Source organism: Glycine max, chromosome 6 (genome assembly GCF_000004515.6).
Source record: "Glycine max cultivar Williams 82 chromosome 6, Glycine_max_v4.0, whole genome shotgun sequence".
Taxonomy (NCBI): Eukaryota; Viridiplantae; Streptophyta; class Magnoliopsida; order Fabales; family Fabaceae; genus Glycine; species Glycine max.
The window spans coordinates 50,553,245-50,571,900 of NC_038242.2; the positions used below are offsets into that span (position 1 = coordinate 50,553,245).

At 33.8% G+C, this 18,656-nt stretch overlaps 4 protein-coding genes across 5 annotated transcripts; 2 read left to right on the forward strand and 2 right to left on the reverse strand.

Moving 5' to 3' along the window:
- Positions 1-229: 229 nt before the first annotated feature.
- LOC732593 (FAD-linked oxidoreductase 2) lies at positions 230-2,195 on the forward strand. The gene has a single exon (NM_001250541.2). It carries the CDS (start codon positions 277-279, stop codon positions 1,864-1,866), a length of 1,590 nt encoding a protein of 529 aa, NP_001237470.2. The 5' UTR covers positions 230-276; the 3' UTR covers positions 1,867-2,195.
- Positions 2,196-6,552: 4,357 nt separating this feature from the next.
- Positions 6,553-11,360, reverse strand: LOC100789037 (high mobility group B protein 10-like). Its single transcript, NM_001369314.1, has 6 exons — positions 11,062-11,360; positions 10,443-10,521; positions 10,021-10,183; positions 9,242-9,328; positions 7,918-8,303; positions 6,553-6,883 (listed from the first exon to the last, which is right to left on the reverse strand). The coding sequence occupies exons 1-6, from the start codon at positions 11,271-11,273 to the stop codon at positions 6,791-6,793; spliced, it is 1,020 nt and encodes a 339-aa protein (NP_001356243.1). The 5' UTR covers positions 11,274-11,360; the 3' UTR covers positions 6,553-6,790.
- A 2,225-nt stretch (positions 11,361-13,585) lies between these two features.
- On the forward strand, positions 13,586-15,849 carry LOC100789572 (uncharacterized). Of its 2 annotated transcripts, XM_003527525.5 has the most exons (5): positions 13,586-13,841; positions 13,945-14,090; positions 14,167-14,239; positions 14,399-14,464; positions 15,061-15,849. In XM_003527525.5, exons 2-5 carry the CDS (start codon positions 14,044-14,046, stop codon positions 15,355-15,357), a joined length of 483 nt encoding a protein of 160 aa, XP_003527573.1. In that variant the 5' UTR covers positions 13,586-13,841; positions 13,945-14,043; the 3' UTR covers positions 15,358-15,849. The 2 variants fall into 2 exon arrangements, with proteins under 2 accessions (XP_003527573.1, XP_006582421.1); XM_006582358.4 differs by lacking the exon at positions 13,945-14,090 and having other exon boundaries at positions 13,661-13,841.
- Positions 15,850-17,312: 1,463 nt separating this feature from the next.
- Positions 17,313-18,098, reverse strand: LOC100499718 (photosystem I subunit V). The gene has a single exon (NM_001248109.3). It carries the CDS (start codon positions 17,976-17,978, stop codon positions 17,484-17,486), a length of 495 nt encoding a protein of 164 aa, NP_001235038.1. The 5' UTR covers positions 17,979-18,098; the 3' UTR covers positions 17,313-17,483.
- Positions 18,099-18,656: the final 558 nt, after the last annotated feature.

Genomic DNA, 18,656 nt, shown 5'->3' on the forward strand with positions numbered 1-18,656 from the left:
GTGTCAGTTTAAAACAATTTATTAATATGGGTCTGTTTTGATCATTAATCAATTAAAATTACCTATTTGATTAATATGTTGTGCTTAAATTTACTTGTCAAAATAACAATTTTGACAGTCAATGATTAAAATAGATTCATACTAATAAATTATTTTTTAAAAAATTCATATCGATCTTTTGTTTATAAAAATGATGTCAACGAACTATCATGTATATAAATGTGTGAATTATGTAACGAAACATAATCAACTGAAACTAGAGAAATAATTGTAAACATGGAATTGAGTTATTGTGCAGTGTTTCTGATACTGCTTATTCCAATCTCACGTGCAGATGCTACATCAGTTGAGAAGCAATTCAAGGAATGCTTGTTAACCCAACTTGATGGAAATTCTGAACACATTGAAAAAATAACCTTCACCTCATCCTCCACACTATATCCCCAAGTTTGGGATTCATTGGCACAAAATCCAAGATGGGTTAATATTTCATCAAGGAAGCCTCTTATGATTCTAACACCTTTCCATGAATCAGAAATTCAAGCAGCCATTCTATGCAGCAAAGAACTGAAGTTGCAGCTAAGAGTGAGAAGTGGAGGCCATGATTATGAAGGGCTATCATACCTTAGTGATGTACCATTTGTGATGGTTGACCTGATCAACATCCGTTCCATTGAAATTAACCTTGCTGATGAAACAGCTTGGGTTCAGGCTGGGGCATCAATAGGTGAACTTTACTACAAAATTTCAAAAGCAAGTAAAGTGCACGGATTCCCGGCAGGAACCTGTCCAAGTGTAGGGATAGGAGGACATATAAGTGGAGGGGGACAGGGTCTGATGTTGAGGAAGCATGGCCTAGCAGCAGACAATGTTGTCGATGCTTACCTCATAGATGCAAATGGGAAGATTCATGATAGAAAATCAATGGGAGAAGATGTTTTCTGGGCCATCAGAGGAGGTGATGCTTCTAGTTTTGGAGTCATCCTTGCATGGAAGATCAAGTTGGTCAGAGTTCCACCTATTGTTACCGGGTTCAACGTTCCTAGAACACCTGAGGAAGGAGTCACCGATCTCATTCACAGGTGGCAATACATAGCACATGACTTGCATGAGGATCTTGTCATTAGAGTAATTGCTCAAATTAGTGGCCATGACAAATCAAAAAAATTCCGAGCAACCTTCAACTCTATTTTCCTAGGAGGAGTAGACAGGTTGATCCCACTGATGAATGAGAGTTTCCCTGAATTGGGATTGCAGGCCAAAGACTGCACTGAAATGAGCTGGATTCAATCAGTTATGTTCATAGCTGGATACAACATAGAGGACCCTCTAGAACTCTTGCTCAACAGAACTACCATGTTTAAAAGATCTTTCAAGGCCAAGTCTGACTTCTTTAAGGAGCCTGTACCAAAATCTGGTCTAGAAGGAGCTTGGAAACTGCTTCTAGAAGAAGAAATAGCCTTCCTGATAATGGAACCATATGGTGGTAGAATGAATGAAATTTCAGAATCTGAAATTCCTTTTCCCCACAGAAAGGGCAACTTGTACAACTTACAATACTTGGTCAATTGGGAAGTGAATAGCGACGAAGCATCCAGGAGGCATCTACAATGGGCCAAAATGGTTTATAAATACATGACTCCTTATGTCTCAAAATCTCCTAGAGCTGCCTATTTCAACTATAAGGATCTTGATTTGGGCAAAAACAAGCTGGACAGCACAAGCTACTCAGAAGCTAGTGTTTGGGGCAAGAAGTACTTTAAGGGAAACTTTAGGAGATTAGCTCAAATTAAGACAAAGTTTGACCCCCTAAATTTTTTCAGGAATGAACAGAGTATTCCTCTCCTTAATTCCCACCATTCTTAACATTAAGGGCATGATATTATTTGGAGCATCTAAGACATTTGTGTAGTGCTTCATTATCAGATTAATCTTCTGCCGTGTTATTATTTTGCAAACATTTCAAAGGGAGGGGATTCAATTTCAAAATGGATATGATGTATGTGGACTTGTGTAACATGTCATCATGAAGTTACGAAATCTCGTAAGAATGTACCCTTAAGTTGCATATTTTTGTTGTCTAATTACCCTTCCTATATCCACATCTCATTCCCTTTTCTTTCATATTACCTTCATATTTTAAATTCATTGCACAGAAGAAGTGTAATGGTCCATGTTTGATACAATTCCGCACCAAAGATAAGCTACTGCTATGACATTCTGATAAAATAAAATAGTAATTCACATTAAAACTGAGGTAGGAAAATACCCAGGGCGACCTATTTGAACTTGAGAACGGCTTCTGAAGTAAGAATATAAACTCAAGAATTTTGTACAATACGGCCTTCAGGTAGAACAATTTTTTGGTGATGTTATTACAAACTCATAACAGAAGCGAGTAAAATGATACTGAAGCAAAGATGGTAGGTAAAATGGACATCTATTGACAAATTAATGACTAATGAACATTTTTTAACTTTCTATAATAAAAAGTAAATGGTGAAGCAGATGAATAGATAAATGGCAAAAAATAACTGAACACAAAATAGCCTATACCATGATGAAACAAAAAAGCGTTGGTCAGGGCAAAAGTCAAACAATGAAAGTACAAATACACCTTCTGGCTTTTCGCAGCCTGACCCTTGAGAAGATCTCTGTCCTTATGATGCTTCGAGTTCTTCTAAGGATCCATGAAGTTAGAAAGTTAAATTTGAGATATATCAGAATGCATACAATCTTTTAGATTAAGGGAAACAATATTCACCATAACTTGAGTAATTTATAGAAAGAACTAATGGTATCAGTTAGTAGGATGACTTATGAACCATCAGTTTGACAGCTGACCAGAATTCTCACATTAATATATTGCTTAGCACCAAAGCTACTGTAACATTCAACATTAACGTATCTGGGAAAGCAATATCTTGCATATGTTTTGCAAATTGCAATGCTTATGAACAGATGTGAGAACTCTTAAGTCAAAAAAGACTGTCATTCCCAGCGTTATCCATGGCAGATAATGGCAGCGCATATGGTGTGGCGGGTGGCAGCTTCATAGTGGACAAAATAAAAATAACACACACACTAAAGAACTGAGAATAAATAAATAAAAACTAAATATACTAACAAAATATGTCAAGAACCATAGACTCAATTCCTAGAAAGCATCATAAGTCTCATAATAAAAATGTATAAACCACTAACGACCTCATTTTCATCTACTTCATGAGTTCAAAACAACAAAATGGTAAAAAAGCAATGCAAACACAAAGTAAATGTCTTTAATCCTCTTCCTCAAGCTCAACATAATCATCTTCTTTGTAATCAAGTGAAGCATATCCTTCCCCCTCTTCTCCTTTGGATTCCTCAAAATTAACTAACTTCTCTTCTTTGGACTCCTCATCATTCTCCTTAAATTCCACTTCCTCATCATCTTCTTCAACCACTTTTTGTCTCCCTTTTGAGGCTGCACCTTTTTTTTTTCATTTTTGTGCTATCATCATAAAGAACCAACTCATTTCCAGCATCATTCATCTCTCCCACGAACCACTCATTACATTCAGCAATATCATTGAGCCTAATTGGATCAATTTCATCTCTAGCATTATGTCTTTCTTTGAGTTTTTGGTTGTATTTGACATAAACCATATTATGCAACTTCTTATGGTCAAGCCTATTTCGCTTTTTTGAATGAATCTGCAACATAAATATAATTATAAAGAAGTGTCAACTAGTTTCTTCCTATAACAACATAATAATAAGTTTTACCATCAAACTAAAACATATATATATATATATATATATATATATATATATATATATAATATTGACAATTACTTGCTCAAATACACTCTAATTGGGTTCACATCCCAATGCACTACATGTCAAGCTCAAAATCTTGATAACCAACCTCTGCAAATTTGGAGTTTGGTGACCAAACATTCGCCACCAATCATCTATAAAACAAAAGAGTATGACTTAGAATTTTAACAGTAAAACATTAAAAAAAAACTTAAATTAGTTTCTCGCCAGGAGCAACGGTTTTTCTTAGTGATTTTGCAAAATCAGAACCGAAGAGGACATCGCCACTCTTGTAAAATAGTGACTCAACTAGTACTTTCTGTTGCTTGTCTTTTTGCACCAACCTCCTAATGCATTCATACAATCCATTATGGACCTCAAAATCAAACTCCAATTCCAAGTTGTAACAAGTGACCAGCAGCATGCAATGGCCGATGAAGCTGAAAACTCCATCTATCATCCATGATTGCAAACACATCTTTGTATTTGTTTTCATTATTGTTGAAAGATTTCATAATTGTTTCTTTTGCCTTAGTCATTGCTTCATAAATATAGCCCATGGCTGGTTTTCTTTCACCATACACAAGACGAAGCACTCAAACCAATGGAGTCATGACTTTAAGAGTGAAAACCACATGGTTCCAAAATAAAGGCATGAAGACAACTTTTTCGGCTTCCTTCCCATTAGCCTGCCTAGACAACTTGTTAGAATTAATGTATTTCAAAGTCAATGTGAATTATGCAGGGACTAATAAATAATTAATAATTAAAGATTAAATTATAATGAGTTAAATATGAGTAATAAAAGGAGTTAATAATCATTAACATGTTTTCTTCTTAAGAGAGAAGTGTTTTCTTTAACCAACGTAGAGATATAGAAAGAGTAGTCAAGAAAGCAAAATTTTGTTTCTCTTCTCTTCCGAGGAATCAAAGTGCACCAGAGAGAAATCTTATTATGGAGAAAGATACGCACTATTTATCTATTATTTGTGAGAATCATAGGTTTCAAGATCCTATTAGTTTCCTATAATTGTTAATATAGGGAATCCTTAAAATTTACACAACTTGTTTATGTTCCACTCATCAGAAACAAACATCCTTCTAAGATTTGCTTTCTCTTTATGAAGTATTTCTAACGATAGATAGGATGTAGTAAATCTAGTAATGGCATGCCTCACCAATTCCCTTTTTTTTGTGAAATGCCTCAACAAAATCAAGGTACTAGAATGGTTATAGATAAACCCAACAAGATTGATTGCCATTCTAATTGTCTTGTCCCCTTCTAATTGTCTTATTTATCAAGGGAAGCTTCCCAATGTCTTCAATCATCATATCAATGCATAGTTGCTTCCATTATCTGTGATGACTTGAACAAGGTTCTCTTCTCCAATCTCCTATATACACCTCTTTCTCTTTGTAATCCATAGTCTTGTAGATTTGTAGTCATCCAAGTCAGTGTCATTTTCTCCTCTTTTTTTTAAGTTTCTTGGCAGATAACACCATTTTCGTTCCAAATCACGTCGTCGGCAGCAGTGATCGGAGCAATGCAGAGTAACGCGTGAGAGTGAGAGAAGACAGGTTTGGAGCTTCTCTCTGTTTTCGTTAGGGTTTTGAAGGATGTAATTCAACTGGGTCGGGTAGGGATGTAGGCTCGTTTCTCCTTTTGTTCTTCCGCCATGACAGCCATGGCGCCATAGGCCGTTATTCGCAACTGAAACGATTGAAGGTGCTGAACTGAACAGAATAGAAGTGGCGGCTTTTAATAAAATAAATTATTTAAAACAAATAATTAAATATCTCCCTTCATTATACCAAAAAGGTGGAGTGTACAATGTATTGCTAGCATTTTCATAATTGAAATTGAAAGTGTGAAATTTATCAAAAAAAATATTTTAATGTCGTGGCAAATATACAAATGCAAAGAGGGCGGTGAAGATGTTTGGTTGTGGGAGCTAGACCCTAGTGGGAGTATTTTGTGAAATCGGCCCATAAAGTCTTATTCATTTTACATCGCCACAGCATGTGTTTTCCTTTTTTTGGAGCCTAAAAGTTCCTTCAAAGATCATACACTTTCTTTAGAGGGTTATCAATCATAGGCTTCCAACAAAGGATAACCTCAAGAAGCGGAATGTTATTCTCTTCACATGCCTAAAAGTGGATATGGTTTGGAAACACTGCCATCAATGGATGTAGAATCTGACTTGTGGCAACATGTGTGTATGTTTTGAATAATAGAGGTGAAAAAAGAGAGGTGGTATGTGGTGTGGTGTGCAATCACTTGGTGCATTTGGAAGATAAGAAATGAATGTATTTTTAAGCATGACACTTTTGATGTTAAACTGTTGATTCAAGAAGTGGAATTTGTGATTTGGTCATAACTCATAAGTGAGAAGGATATGTGACTCAGAAGAGTGGTTTCGTGTGGATTTATTGAAAGGCGGGTATCATGTGCATGGAAGGTGGATTTAAAATCTGAATGGTCAGTGGTGGGAGGTTTGTTATGGAGGGAAGAGTTGGGATTGTTGCCGCCAGCCATCCTGCGGTGAGGGGATTGGGCAGTGTCGGGTGGGGCAAGGCAGTGTTGTTGCAGGTTAGGGAAGGAGGTGCATTCACTAGGGTAATTTTGTCATTTGATTGTTATTGTGGGGTGTAGGAAGCAAAGAAGGATGTGAGGAAGTAATTACCCTAAAACAGAAAACTGTTTTTGAAAACAGTAAACAAACAAGGCCATGTCACAAATGAGACGTAGACTTACAAATAAGATGTTTAAATTGAATGAAGGACCCTTAATTTCAAGAGTAACTACAATGAATTAACCGCTACAAGATGTTTATTAAAACCATTCAGCATAATTTACACCAGAATTGTCACAAAGCTACTCTTCTAAGTTTCTCTGTAGAATGGATAAGAAAATTAACTATAGCAAAGGCATGAAAAGAACAACAGATGAAGCATATGAAATGACAGTCTAAGGATTACATAAAACAGCCTATTGAGCATTTGGAGTTGAATTATTGGATTTGTACTCCATCAGTTCAGTCCTGTATCTTTCCTTATCTCTTATCCCTTTCTCTTGATAAACCTGCATCAAATTCACACACATGAAAAAAAAAAAAAAAACAATGCATGACAAAATCTTGGAGATAAATAACCCCAGAATATAACTCCAAACAAATAAGGTAGCTCCACATCGATGTTCTGTTTTTGGCAAGCAAATGTAATTTTTTTAGCACTAAAGGTATCTTGGTATCTCCAGCAGAAAGTTAGAGACTGAACTGAACCCTTCAAGATGTAAAGATCACCAAAGTGAGCTTTGTTTCTCCTAACAAAATCTTTTCCATACATATGACAAAGAATTGGACTTTGGTCAGCAAGCTAATGTATTTTTATTCTATGGTTAACACAACTTTTTCTCTGACAAGTTAAATTGTATAAAAGGCAAAAAAAGCAAAAGGCCATTATTACTAAAACAAATATAGCCCTTCTTATATTTATAGCCTTCCTAATATTTTCACATAGAATTGAGAAGTCGTTATTACCCACATAAAATTACAAGTGGTTATCCCTTATAGCTTCCATAAGCAAATAGAAAATAGTTAGCTATAAAATATAAAACTTGTGGAAGAACATTCTCTTAGAAGTCAAATTTAGCTTAGTTCTAGTTTGTAATGAAAAAATAGCTAAGCATCAAGTCATGTGTACAAAGAAGAAAATAGAAACTGTTTCGAGATCTAACACACATCTAGATTAGCAACCCCATCAATAATAGATACATCAAATGCAAATATAGCAAGCAACAAAGTATGTAGCATCAATAAATTGAAAGTAGAAAAATACCAGGCATGTCATTAATTTTCTGAATCTTAAAACAGAACTCAATGCAGCATGTGCCTCATTAGTAAACAGTAAGAGATAAATGATGGGAAAAAGAAGGAAAATGATCCATATGCCTGAAAAACTAGCCCAGATACACATAACTTATCCATTTATTTCCCTTCATCTTCACTATGTATGTCAGAGACCAGTATGTGAAGTTAAAAAAAGAAAAAGGAAACAGCAGCAAAACAAAACCAAAGCACAAAACCGTCGTCATTGGTAAAACGAGTGCATCTATACCTGTCTTTCTGCTTCTGACAGATTGTTCCACAGAAACCCAATCCTCTTACTAATTGCTCTCTCTTGCCCATGATACGAGGGCTTCAGCCTGGCATAATTTTCAGCAAAGAAAAAGTTGTAACCGCTCCTGTTTGACTTTGGCCGAAATGGATCACGTGGTGCATATTTTGCTCTCTTTCGACTCTGTAAATTAGACGTGTCATCACCAAGATTCTGTGAACTAGATGTGCCTTCGGCATGAGAACTCTGGGACACGTTATCAGGAACATGAAACAGGACACCTTGCAGCTGCTCAGAACCTAGAGTCACTGTAACTACATATCCAACATCAAATTTCGCATCAATTGTTCCAGAAACCATATCATCATGTGCCTGTACTGGAGTACCTGCAAATTAGAAAGCAAATCCTTGTTACAGTTATACATGAGAAGTATATCCACTTACCATGATTGGATAAACACAAAGCTACAAAGCAATGCCAAGTGGAAATTGTAGAAATGAATCATTGAAAACAGTAATTTGTTTCATTACTTCCAATTTCAAAAGAACAGAAGCAGATATTTACTAATAATCGCAGGACGAGAAAAAATAAATTTTCTAAGAAAAAAGCATGCTCCCTACTTCTATTTCCACATCACATTAAAATATTGTAGGTGTTATCTTCAACTTGCTTATTGATGACAACAAAAAGTATAGCCTAAATCATGAGGAATGTGTCAAAATTGTTGGCACAAGGAAGTTGGCAATTGTATGTTTTAAAGCTTTCCAGTCATGCAATCTGTCACAATATTATGGCTATCAGTCATATTTTAAGTTATCTTGGGTCTGTACTAGTAGTACTAGTACCTAACTTAGAATTAATACAAATTTGAACATTAGGTTAGGGTATCCTATAACACCTGATATTAGTCTCATCATATTGTCAAACATTTTTATTTGTTTTCCACATTTTCTACCTAAAACTCAGATTTCAACAAAATCTTAATAATTAAGTTTGGCCTCCATTAAAGTACTAAATATTCACACAAAATAAAATGCATTAATTTTTATTTTGGTAATTTCCCACCCAAGTTAAAAAGATTCTTAAAAATGACTTTATGTGAAACAGAGGACTCTGTCTACTAAAAATAAACTCTTCAAAATTGATTCTTCCAAAAGTACATTCTATTAAAAAGCGGTCTTACAAAAATTGCTCAAACAAGGTTTTAGTAATTTGGAGATTATGACTATGTCTTATTAAGCACAGTTTTAAGAGAATAAAAATATAGAGTCAAATGAATATATGAAGTATCAAAGCGGTAATCAGATCTAAATGTTGACTTACTCTGAACAGGTGAATCATTCACAGCAGCAACTTCTGGAATGGTTGTGGAGCTATAGGGTTGGCATGATTGGCCTCTAATCATAAGATCTGGATAAATGAAAGTATTGATTAGACAAAGATGCAAAAGAAAAAAAAAATCACAACATGATTAGGTCTTAGAATTTGGATTTGGGCCTAACTCAAACTCAAAAGCTAACTCAAGAGGTGAGAGTTGTCCCTCATTTATATACTCTATTGTGGCCATGCCACTATTTGATGTGGGGTCTCCAATGCAACCCTCATGTCGAGGACTAGACATCTCAATGTGTGATAGGCCCAACAACAATCCATAGGATAGACTCAAGGTGAGAGTTGCCCCTGTTTATATATTCTATTTTGAACATACCATTAGTCAACGTGAAATCTCCGAAATCCCCTCACACCAAGATCTAGACATCTCGAGGCTTGATGAGCCCAACAACAATCGTTATCATAGACTTTGATACCATCTTAGAATATGGGTTTAGACCTTACTCAATCCCAAAAACAAGATGCAGGAGTTGTCCCCACTTATATCTCTATTTTGGCCAATACTGAACATCCTAAGACCTGACAAGCTCAACAACAATCACTAGGATAGATTCTAGTACCATTTAGAATTTGGGTTTTGGCCTAACTCAACCAAAAAACAAGCTCAAGTGGTGAGAGATGCCTCTCACTTATATCCTCTAGTTTGGTTATATTACTAGTCAAAGTAGGATCTCAAACAAGAGAGGAAAAAGAAAATCATCTTTCCTCACCAGGTGTTGTGGGAGGAATGCCTTGCCTCCCAAAATAATACACTTGCTCAAAGTGATAAAGCATCGAGAGGTAGGATTTGCGCACCATAAATGATGCATTGGTTATGGTATCTTTGAAATTGAAGGTCAGAATCACTTCCTTCCACTTACGATCAACAATCACCTACATGAATTTAAGAAACGCTTAGGATAAATGAATCTAACAATTTTTATAAGATCACAGAGCTGTATCATAGATAAATCTAAAACCTAAAATTTCTACAATCAGCTCCAAATCTGCTGAAAGTAAACCAAACTCAATTCAACCAAAATCACATCATAAAAAAAGGAAAAATAAACAAAGAAAACAAAACAAACATGTTTCATGACATAAAGGGCCAGATTTTCTACAATTAATAGAGAATGATGTATGCAATGCATACCTTTTCAATCCCACCGCGAGATGTAACTTCGACAAAAAGACGATGTAGATCAAGTGGCGTTCCTCCCACAGTAGAAATCCTACACAAACAAAAGGGGAAAAGTGACATCAATTTTAATTCTATTATTACTTTTCTGCATCATCCACGCTTCATTCAACACTCCCATGTGCAAATAAATAGACAGGAGAAAATAACAGGTGCACTATAAAATCAATAAGAAGGAAGCATCAAACTCATTAAAGCCAACCAATTTTCAAAACCCCAACTTCAAGAAAATCTATTAACCACAATTTTCCCAATTGTCCAACCAATAGAACCAGGGCAAGTTTTAACAGCATAGCAAAAAGTACTAGCATGCCAATTTTCATGATCATTAACTAACCATGCAAGCTTTAGAACTCTAAACTCAATACAAAACAAGCAAATTTTCAAAATGTCGTTTTTCACCATCAGCTATGTGGGCGAACACACACACCAAAAAGCACACAAATTTACACCCCCCATAAACAAATTAACCAACCCAACAAAGTAAAATAAAAAAAAAATCAGCAACAAATAACACAGTAAAAGAGAATAATTGAAAAAGAGTATTTATTTATTGATTTATTTAAATTCTTACTTATATTTGGTGCCAAGTGTTTTGTGAAAAGCTTGAAGCGTTCCCCAGAAGAGGTTTGCATCACGAACAATGTCCTGGTAGCGAGCCGTTGGTGCAGGGTAAAGCTTAGTGGGTCTGAGTCTAGATGATCCCTGTTCCCACCCATTTTGTTGAAGCAGAGACTGAAACCCATTGGTGGAACCATATGGGTTTGGTTTGTTTGTCACATTCATGACTCCCTCTTTGGTCCTAAAATCCTTAATCTATGTATGTAAGCATTCAAACACCTTACCTTAGGACAATTTGAATTGCTTTCGATTATTGCAAAACCATAGGTTATATAAAATAAAAAATCCTTTATATACTGCATCTGCACTTTTGGTATTTTAGGGTGGTGGTATATGTTGGTATAATATAAATTAAATTAGACGAAATCAATGTAGGTGAAACAAAAAATAATAATAATAATAATAATAATAATATATTAATCTGCATATTTCCGTTCCGTTACCAAAAAGAAAATCTTTTCACATATAAGGTAAGTATTTAATGTGATAAATAGAATGGTACGTATTTTTTTTCTTTATTTTAGATTTTAAGAATATGAAATTAATTGTTTGTTTGCAAGTGGGATATTTCTTTATGTTAATTAATCATGTTTATATTTTTTATAGTGTTAAGTATTTTCTCTATTTATTTTTAAACTTTCATCAATTGATATATGGTTAGAATTCATTGCATTGGATTTTTTTTTCTTTGTGAGATTATTTTCACTCAAGAAATTTTGAAAAACTTATTTAAGTAAATATAATCAATGATATTTTTTAAAAAATACCAGCGATAATCTCTTTTTGATATAATTTTTTTCCTAAGATTATGATTGATTATAATTTATTTGAAATTATTATTTTAATAGGTTTTATTTATCATTTAATAATTTTTTATCCTGATTTATATTAATGAGAAATGAAATCTATGAAAATTAATTATTTCCAAAAGATTTTAATCAATCATAGAGAGAATATTTGAGAGAGAGTATAAGTGAATGTCACTAACATTTTTCTTAAAAAAATTATCATCATTGATATCATGATATTAGTATGAAATATCCATTTATAAAACTCAAACCAGATTTTTATTTAAGGAGACAAAATTCAGTTTTACTCTCACAATGGTATATTTTTTTAAATTTCTAGTTATAGAAATCCAATTTTATTTAAGGACTCAAATCAAATCTAATAAGGTCAGAGAAACAATAACATCTTATATAAAAAAAACAAAAAATAGAAATCCATAATCAATGAAAAAATTAGTGGAAATTTTATTTTTAACCAACATGAACTTTTAAACCTTAACTTGTTTGATATCAATAGAATTTTATCAAGGTTTCATCCTAAAAGTAATAACTTGGTTTTATTACTTTCATAGAGGTTAACAAGTATTATCTAATCACAGGATGAATTTGTTAATTTTTATAATATTTTTTTAAAAGCCTTATTAATAGTGATATCTAATTGGTATAATGTATAATGATTTTTCATTAAATTTTAACTTAATACTTTTTTCCTGTAAATTAGCATTTTTTTCATTTTTGTCCTTACAAATTTATTTTTTTGTTTTAATTCTTATAAAATATTTTGTTTTATTTTTTTAATCTTTAAAGCACTTTATATAAATATATTTTTCACTACCGAAAACAGTTGTTTCACGGTTCAAAGGTGTTATTTAAAGTGACTTGAAGAAGAAAAACAAAACAAACATATTTTGTAACATATTTTGTAAGGATTAAAATAAAGAAAAAAAATATACGGACGAATATGAAAAAAAGTGTTAAATTGTATGAACCAAATATATATTTAAATCTTAATTTTTTTAAATAATTCAAAGTTATAATTGTATTAATTTCAAGGGTTAATTAAATTTTTAGTCACTCAAAATTTATTTGAGAACTTTTAGTCCTTAGTTAAATTTTTGTCCGTATTTTTAGTCCCTCTATTTTTTTTTTGCCTATTTTTAGTCCTTCATTTATTTTAATTTCTCAAAATTAATTTCAAAATATATAAAAATAAGAGACTAAAAATGAACAAAACAAAGACTAATCTTGAGTAATAAAGATAAATAAAAAACTAAAACTAAAAATACTATTGGAAAATTACCGGAGGACTAAAAATTGTAAAAAAAAAAAAAAATTTAAAAGACTAAAAATTGAAATCTAAAAAAATTGAAAAATTAAAAACTTAATTAACCTAAATTAAATTAAAGCATTTTCAAAAGAGATATATAATGCACAATAAATATTTTTAAACTGACATAACAACAAAAGATAATGGTCACTGTATATAAGTAAAAATAGATTATACAGTAATTGATGATTAATTTTATAACTGATTAAAAAAATTGAAGTTTATAAAAATATCTTAAAATTCTACCAGAAAAGTAAAAAAATCTTAATTACAATCTAAAAAAAAAACAAAAAAAAATTGAAAACAAAAAGGGCAAGAAATATTACAAATTTTATATAATCTAATCACAAACTTCCATGATTTGGCTGTGAAAAAAAAAACAGAAGAAAAAAAGCCTCCATGTGTTGATAGTTTGTTTTCTACTTTTACAATAAATGTTTTTCAGTCCAATCTTTTGAAAATAATTTTTAAGGATTGAGCTTTTAAAATCTATCCACGTCTTATTTTCAAAATTCATTATCTAATAATGGATCTTACGTGAACATCTGAATCCAAACCCATCAGATCCGAAATCCACATCCAAATCGTTTTCTGGCTCTCTCAATCCCTCAATCCAAGGTAACTTTTAGGCTTTGATTGTATTAAACTTCTTCCTTAGTTTTTATTGAATTTCTTCACGATTTTGCATCTCTTTGTCTGTGCATGACAAATTCCCGTTCAGTTTAAGCTGCAAATCCAACCGGGTCATTATTGGTTCGAACCCACAACTATTCTCTGTGCATTTATACACTAAACAGATCCCTTTTCCGATTGGATCGACATGGAATTTCGTAATTTTGACCCAAGATACACTGGGGAGTTATTGAAGTACATTTCTTCAACCCAATGCTTCTGCTTTAATTTACTTGAACTGCTCTTCATATTCTATGTTTCTACTCAACAGGCACATGGATAGTCAGAATGAGGTCCTTATGGAAGCATATAGATCCATGTTCCATGAATTGCGGAAACTTCAGGTTTTCAATTTGGTTTTTAGGGTTTTGCATTACTTTTTTTTATTCTGCTACTGGTTTAGCAAAAATAATTGAACAGGAGTTGATAATGGATGACCTTTAAATTGAACCCAAATTCATCTGTGTCGACAATTCTCTAAATTTTGAACTTTTGATTTTTAGGTCGAAGAAGAGATGCTTATGCGCAAGATGCATGAAGTTATGTCAGCTCATGGTCCCACTAAAAGTGTATGTGTTGATCTACACATCTCATTATTAGTCCATTAAAATTAGTGTTCCTTAGTCTGTCCAAAATATTTAATTGATAATTTGTATTTATTTATTTTTGTTTTTTCTGTTTAATATGATCTTATAGTTGATGTCAAGGTTTATAATTCCAGTCCTAAAGGCTGTTAATTATGGGTGGTTATCTAATGGGAACCGTTTCCTATGGTTCTTGGACAGCCTACAAGTGAGAAACCTCTTAAGGTCTACACTAGGAGGCCCAAGTGCCAAAAGTAGCACAACCTTATGGGAATCACTATTGGGGGGAAGGGAGGAGTTAGTTTTAGAAAGAGAAAGGGAGATAGAATCTGATATATAGGGGGAGAGAGAATTAGTTCCTTTTTTTTTTGGAGGGGGGAGGGGGTATGTTTTGAGATTATTGTTGATTGGAACCTAGAGGCGTGTGTCTTTGGCTTGGGGGCTTGGCCCTTATTTTCATCATTTATTCCTTCGTCTTCTATCCACAGTTACGCAGTAATACAATTCCTTTTTAGATAGGAATAATTCCTATCATTTGGTGTTTTTGTTGAGAGTTGAACTCAAGGGTCCCTGACATGCAGGTAGATGAAGAAGAATCAGTAGCACCTGAAGCAGTACTAGCAACTAGAGAAGGGGAGCGAAATGGCAAGACAATTTCTGAAGCTCAACTGGTAGAGGAGGCAACTTGGGAGGCATCAGAGACAGAGACAGAGACGATCAAAGAGAAGTTCCCTTCTCTCTGCTTTGAGGAAAATGCTGAAATTAGAGAGGGTGATATTGATGGGAACCCAGTTCCTATGGTTCTTGGACAGACTACAAGTGAGAAAGCTCTTAAGGTCTACACCAAGAGGCCCAAGGCCAAAGTGCCTAAAAGCTAGCACAACCTAACATGAACCACTATTGGGGGAAGGGAGGAGTTAGTTATATAGAAAGAGAAAAGGACGTAGAATCTGATATATAGGGGGAAAGAGAATAAGTGGGGGATATCTTTTGAGATTATTGTCGATTGTAGCCTAGAGACGTGTCTCTGGCTTGGGGGCATGTTCTTATTTTCTTGTAATTCCTTCATCATCTATACACAGTAATACAATTCCAATTCAGATAGGAATAGTTCATATCTTAGAGGGAAGGAAGGGGGGGGGGGGGACTGTTTTTGTACAAAGGAAGTTAGGAAAAATAGTGGATACCTTTGCTTTGAAATTTGTGAGTTGTGATTGAGGTAGTTCTCTCAATGTGTGGGACTGAATCCTGTGTTAGGTTATTTTAGTTTCCTTTTGTGTTGTTTCTGAATTCCTAAGCGAAGACTTGTATGAGTTCTGTTATACTTTGGGATTTCAATCAATATAAACCATTAGCAATTTTCTCTTTAATATGATTTAACAAATTTATTTAGCTGCAACTGGCGTGTGCAGTTTATATGCAGGTTGCTTTGATATCTATAATGATGTTTCACTTTTGTACAGAATAATGACAATTCTAATGCGTATTATAATGAAGCTGAGCACCCTAAGAAGGAAATCACTGAAGCGAATGAGGAACAGTGAAGACATAATGATGTTTCACTTTTGGTTCATATACTGCTCTGTCCATAGTTTAGGGAAAACGAAATAGGGCATGTTTCTGTCGTTCCTCTCCCTTTTGAGCAACAACTGCTCGGAGTTTATTCTCTCTGTAAATGAAAACAAGTATTTTGTGGAATAAGTTTTATAAAATTTTCAAGTGCAACCTAGAGGAGGTACATGTGTAATAAGTAATAACATCAACGCTCTGTTTATCTAGTCAACAAAGTTATCCTTGTTTAGACTTTAGTTTGAATCCTATTTTGGTCTTTTTCCATAGCAATTGTAATATATAGCCCAATAAAGATAAAAAAAAACCATCGTGCATTCACGATGCGAAATAGTCAATTTCAAGTTTAAATCATTTAGAAAATTGAAATTTCTGAATATCATTGGAAAATGAGGATTAGAACATGACTTTATTTGAAGAAATTTTTCTATTAGCATGAACAGACTTTTCATTTTTGCTAGTTTCCGCACATTTATCTCCCTACATGGTATAGGTGCACCTGATTTTTTTGAAACCGCTGAGTAATAGCAATCACCAAGCTCCTCCCCACATGTGAGAAAGTTCAGTAATGTGAGCCAACCCCATTTGCAAAATCTCTAAGTTCATCGTCATAAGATATTTTTCAAGTAGATCATGTATCTTGTAAGATACTAGAGAAAATACTATGATTCCATGACCTTCCAATTCTAAAGGCTTTTTGATCATTTTGACATAAAAGCTCTCAATTTAATAACTTTCATACTAATCATAGTTATTAAGTTCACATAATCAATTATGTCCCTCAGACTTTTAGAACTTACCTGTTCAGCCAAAAAAACGCATATAATCCAATATTGTTCGACCTTACATGTACCAATTAAGGTTTTAAAAAACGGTTACAACTCAGATTTCAACTGCAACATCAAGATTTTTGGGATATTTGTAACTATAATTATGGTTGTATTTGTTCACAATTTCGCACAATATCAAGAAACACGATTCCGATCATAATTTAAAATGTTAGCATAAATTAAACAAGGACATCAGGTTGTTAATTAGTAAATTATGAAGTCAAGGCTCAAAAGAAGATGAATAAATTTGATAACAAAGAAACACGAGCCAAAAAGATCATATAACCTCCTCAGCCATTTTCCATTAACCAAATAGCAGGCGAAAAGAGTGACCAAATTAGCATATGCTGAACTTGCTGGATCTAGAGAGAACCTGTACATCACATAACATACTACCAAGAAAAATAATATACGGTAACAAACACAATGGAACATGATAATAAAGAGAATCCATTTTCCATTAACCAAATAGCAGGCGAAAAGAGTGACCAAATTAGCATATGCTGAACTTGTTGGATCTTAGAGAGAACCTATACATGATGACATTGATTACATTATAACATAGTAAAAAGTAAGCAAAGAAAGACAATGGAACGTGATGAAAATCAGCCAAAGAATGCAGGGTCATAGCCATTGCTAGTGGTGGCCAAGATATAGTAAGCAACAACATGGCCAATGGAGCCCCAAGCCAAGACATCAACAATGTTGAATCCAACAGGGTCATTGGATTTGAGGAGGCTGACATACTCCTTGGCACGTGTGTCACCAGCCTCAAAGTGTGTGAGTCCGTTCTGCTCAGGCACTTGCTTTGCCACGTTCTCCCTTTGGAAGTTGAAGAACACAAACCTCCCCAAGAAGAGGGAGAGCCCAGTGCTGAGGCTTATGACAAGTGCTGAGTTGAGTTCAGCTCTAACACCGACACCACCCTTTGGAATAACCCTTTTGGTGGTGCTGCTCACTTTGGTTGTGAACCTTGTGAGGGGTCTAAGGCCTTGAAAGCACACGTTGGATGGCTTCAAATGATGGTGCTTTTGGATGCTTGTGCTTGGAGATAAGGCTGGTGTTGATATCATGGTGGATGAGGCCGAGGCTGCTGCCATTTTGGTTTGGTTTTGTGGAACTAAAAATTTTTAGAGTTTGGAAAAAGAGGTAATAGCAAAGATGATGAGAGAGAATTGTGTAGAATGGACTTTGAGATGAGATCATATACTATGAAAAGGGGTGGTGGGAGACAGATAAGATGCATTGTTATTGTAAGCCATTGAATAAAGATTTGCATGATGACCTGGCATGCTTTTATTGGTTTGTTTTGGATCACAGATATATTTTATTGCTTTCTATCTCTTGTTTTAATTGAGTGAGCTTGTATTTTGCGAGTTCAATTCAATGTAGTAATATGCTAGCTATATGGCCACATGGTGTATATTTAGGTACATTTACATGAGACTAAAGTCAGGACTGTTAATTTAATGTTTTACTTTTTCAAGTCAAACTGTTATAACTTTGAGGTGAAGAATGGAAGTTTATTTGTCTTTCGAGAGGCTTACATTAAAGGTTTATACGGATAAACTAATTACAAAAGGTTAACAGTTAACCAGAATTCCGGTTAAAATTAAACATTTCACCTATCAATTTAACTTAACTTTTAAGTTTGTGTTTGACAGAAGGAAAAAGAAAAATATCATAAATTTTTACTATATAATGTCATGATAAAAAAATAATTTAAAATACTTAAACTTTTATAAATTATAATTGTTCTTTATGCATCTACATTTGAA

Excerpts from the sequence above, each read along its gene's own strand:
- LOC100789037 (NM_001369314.1), bottom strand. The coding sequence starts at position 11,273 with ATGAATGTGACAAACAAACCAAACCCATATGGTTCCACCAATGGGTTT. Across the intron at positions 10,522-11,061 it reads ACACTTGGCACCAAATATAA|GATTTCTACTGTGGGAGGAA; the intron begins GTAAGAATTTAA and ends TTGTTTGTGTAG. Across the intron at positions 6,884-7,917 it reads TGTCAGAAGCAGAAAGACAG|GTTTATCAAGAGAAAGGGAT; the intron begins GTATAGATGCAC and ends AATTTGATGCAG.
- LOC100499718 (NM_001248109.3), bottom strand. The coding sequence starts at position 17,978 with ATGGCAGCAGCCTCGGCCTCATCCACCATGATATCAACACCAGCCTTA.
- LOC732593 (NM_001250541.2), top strand. The coding sequence starts at position 277 with ATGGAATTGAGTTATTGTGCAGTGTTTCTGATACTGCTTATTCCAATC.
- LOC100789572 (XM_003527525.5), top strand. The coding sequence starts at position 14,044 with ATGGAATTTCGTAATTTTGACCCAAGATACACTGGGGAGTTATTGAA. Across the intron at positions 14,091-14,166 it reads TACACTGGGGAGTTATTGAA|GCACATGGATAGTCAGAATG; the intron begins GTACATTTCTTC and ends TCTACTCAACAG. Across the intron at positions 14,465-15,060 it reads CTCATGGTCCCACTAAAAGT|GTAGATGAAGAAGAATCAGT; the intron begins GTATGTGTTGAT and ends CCTGACATGCAG.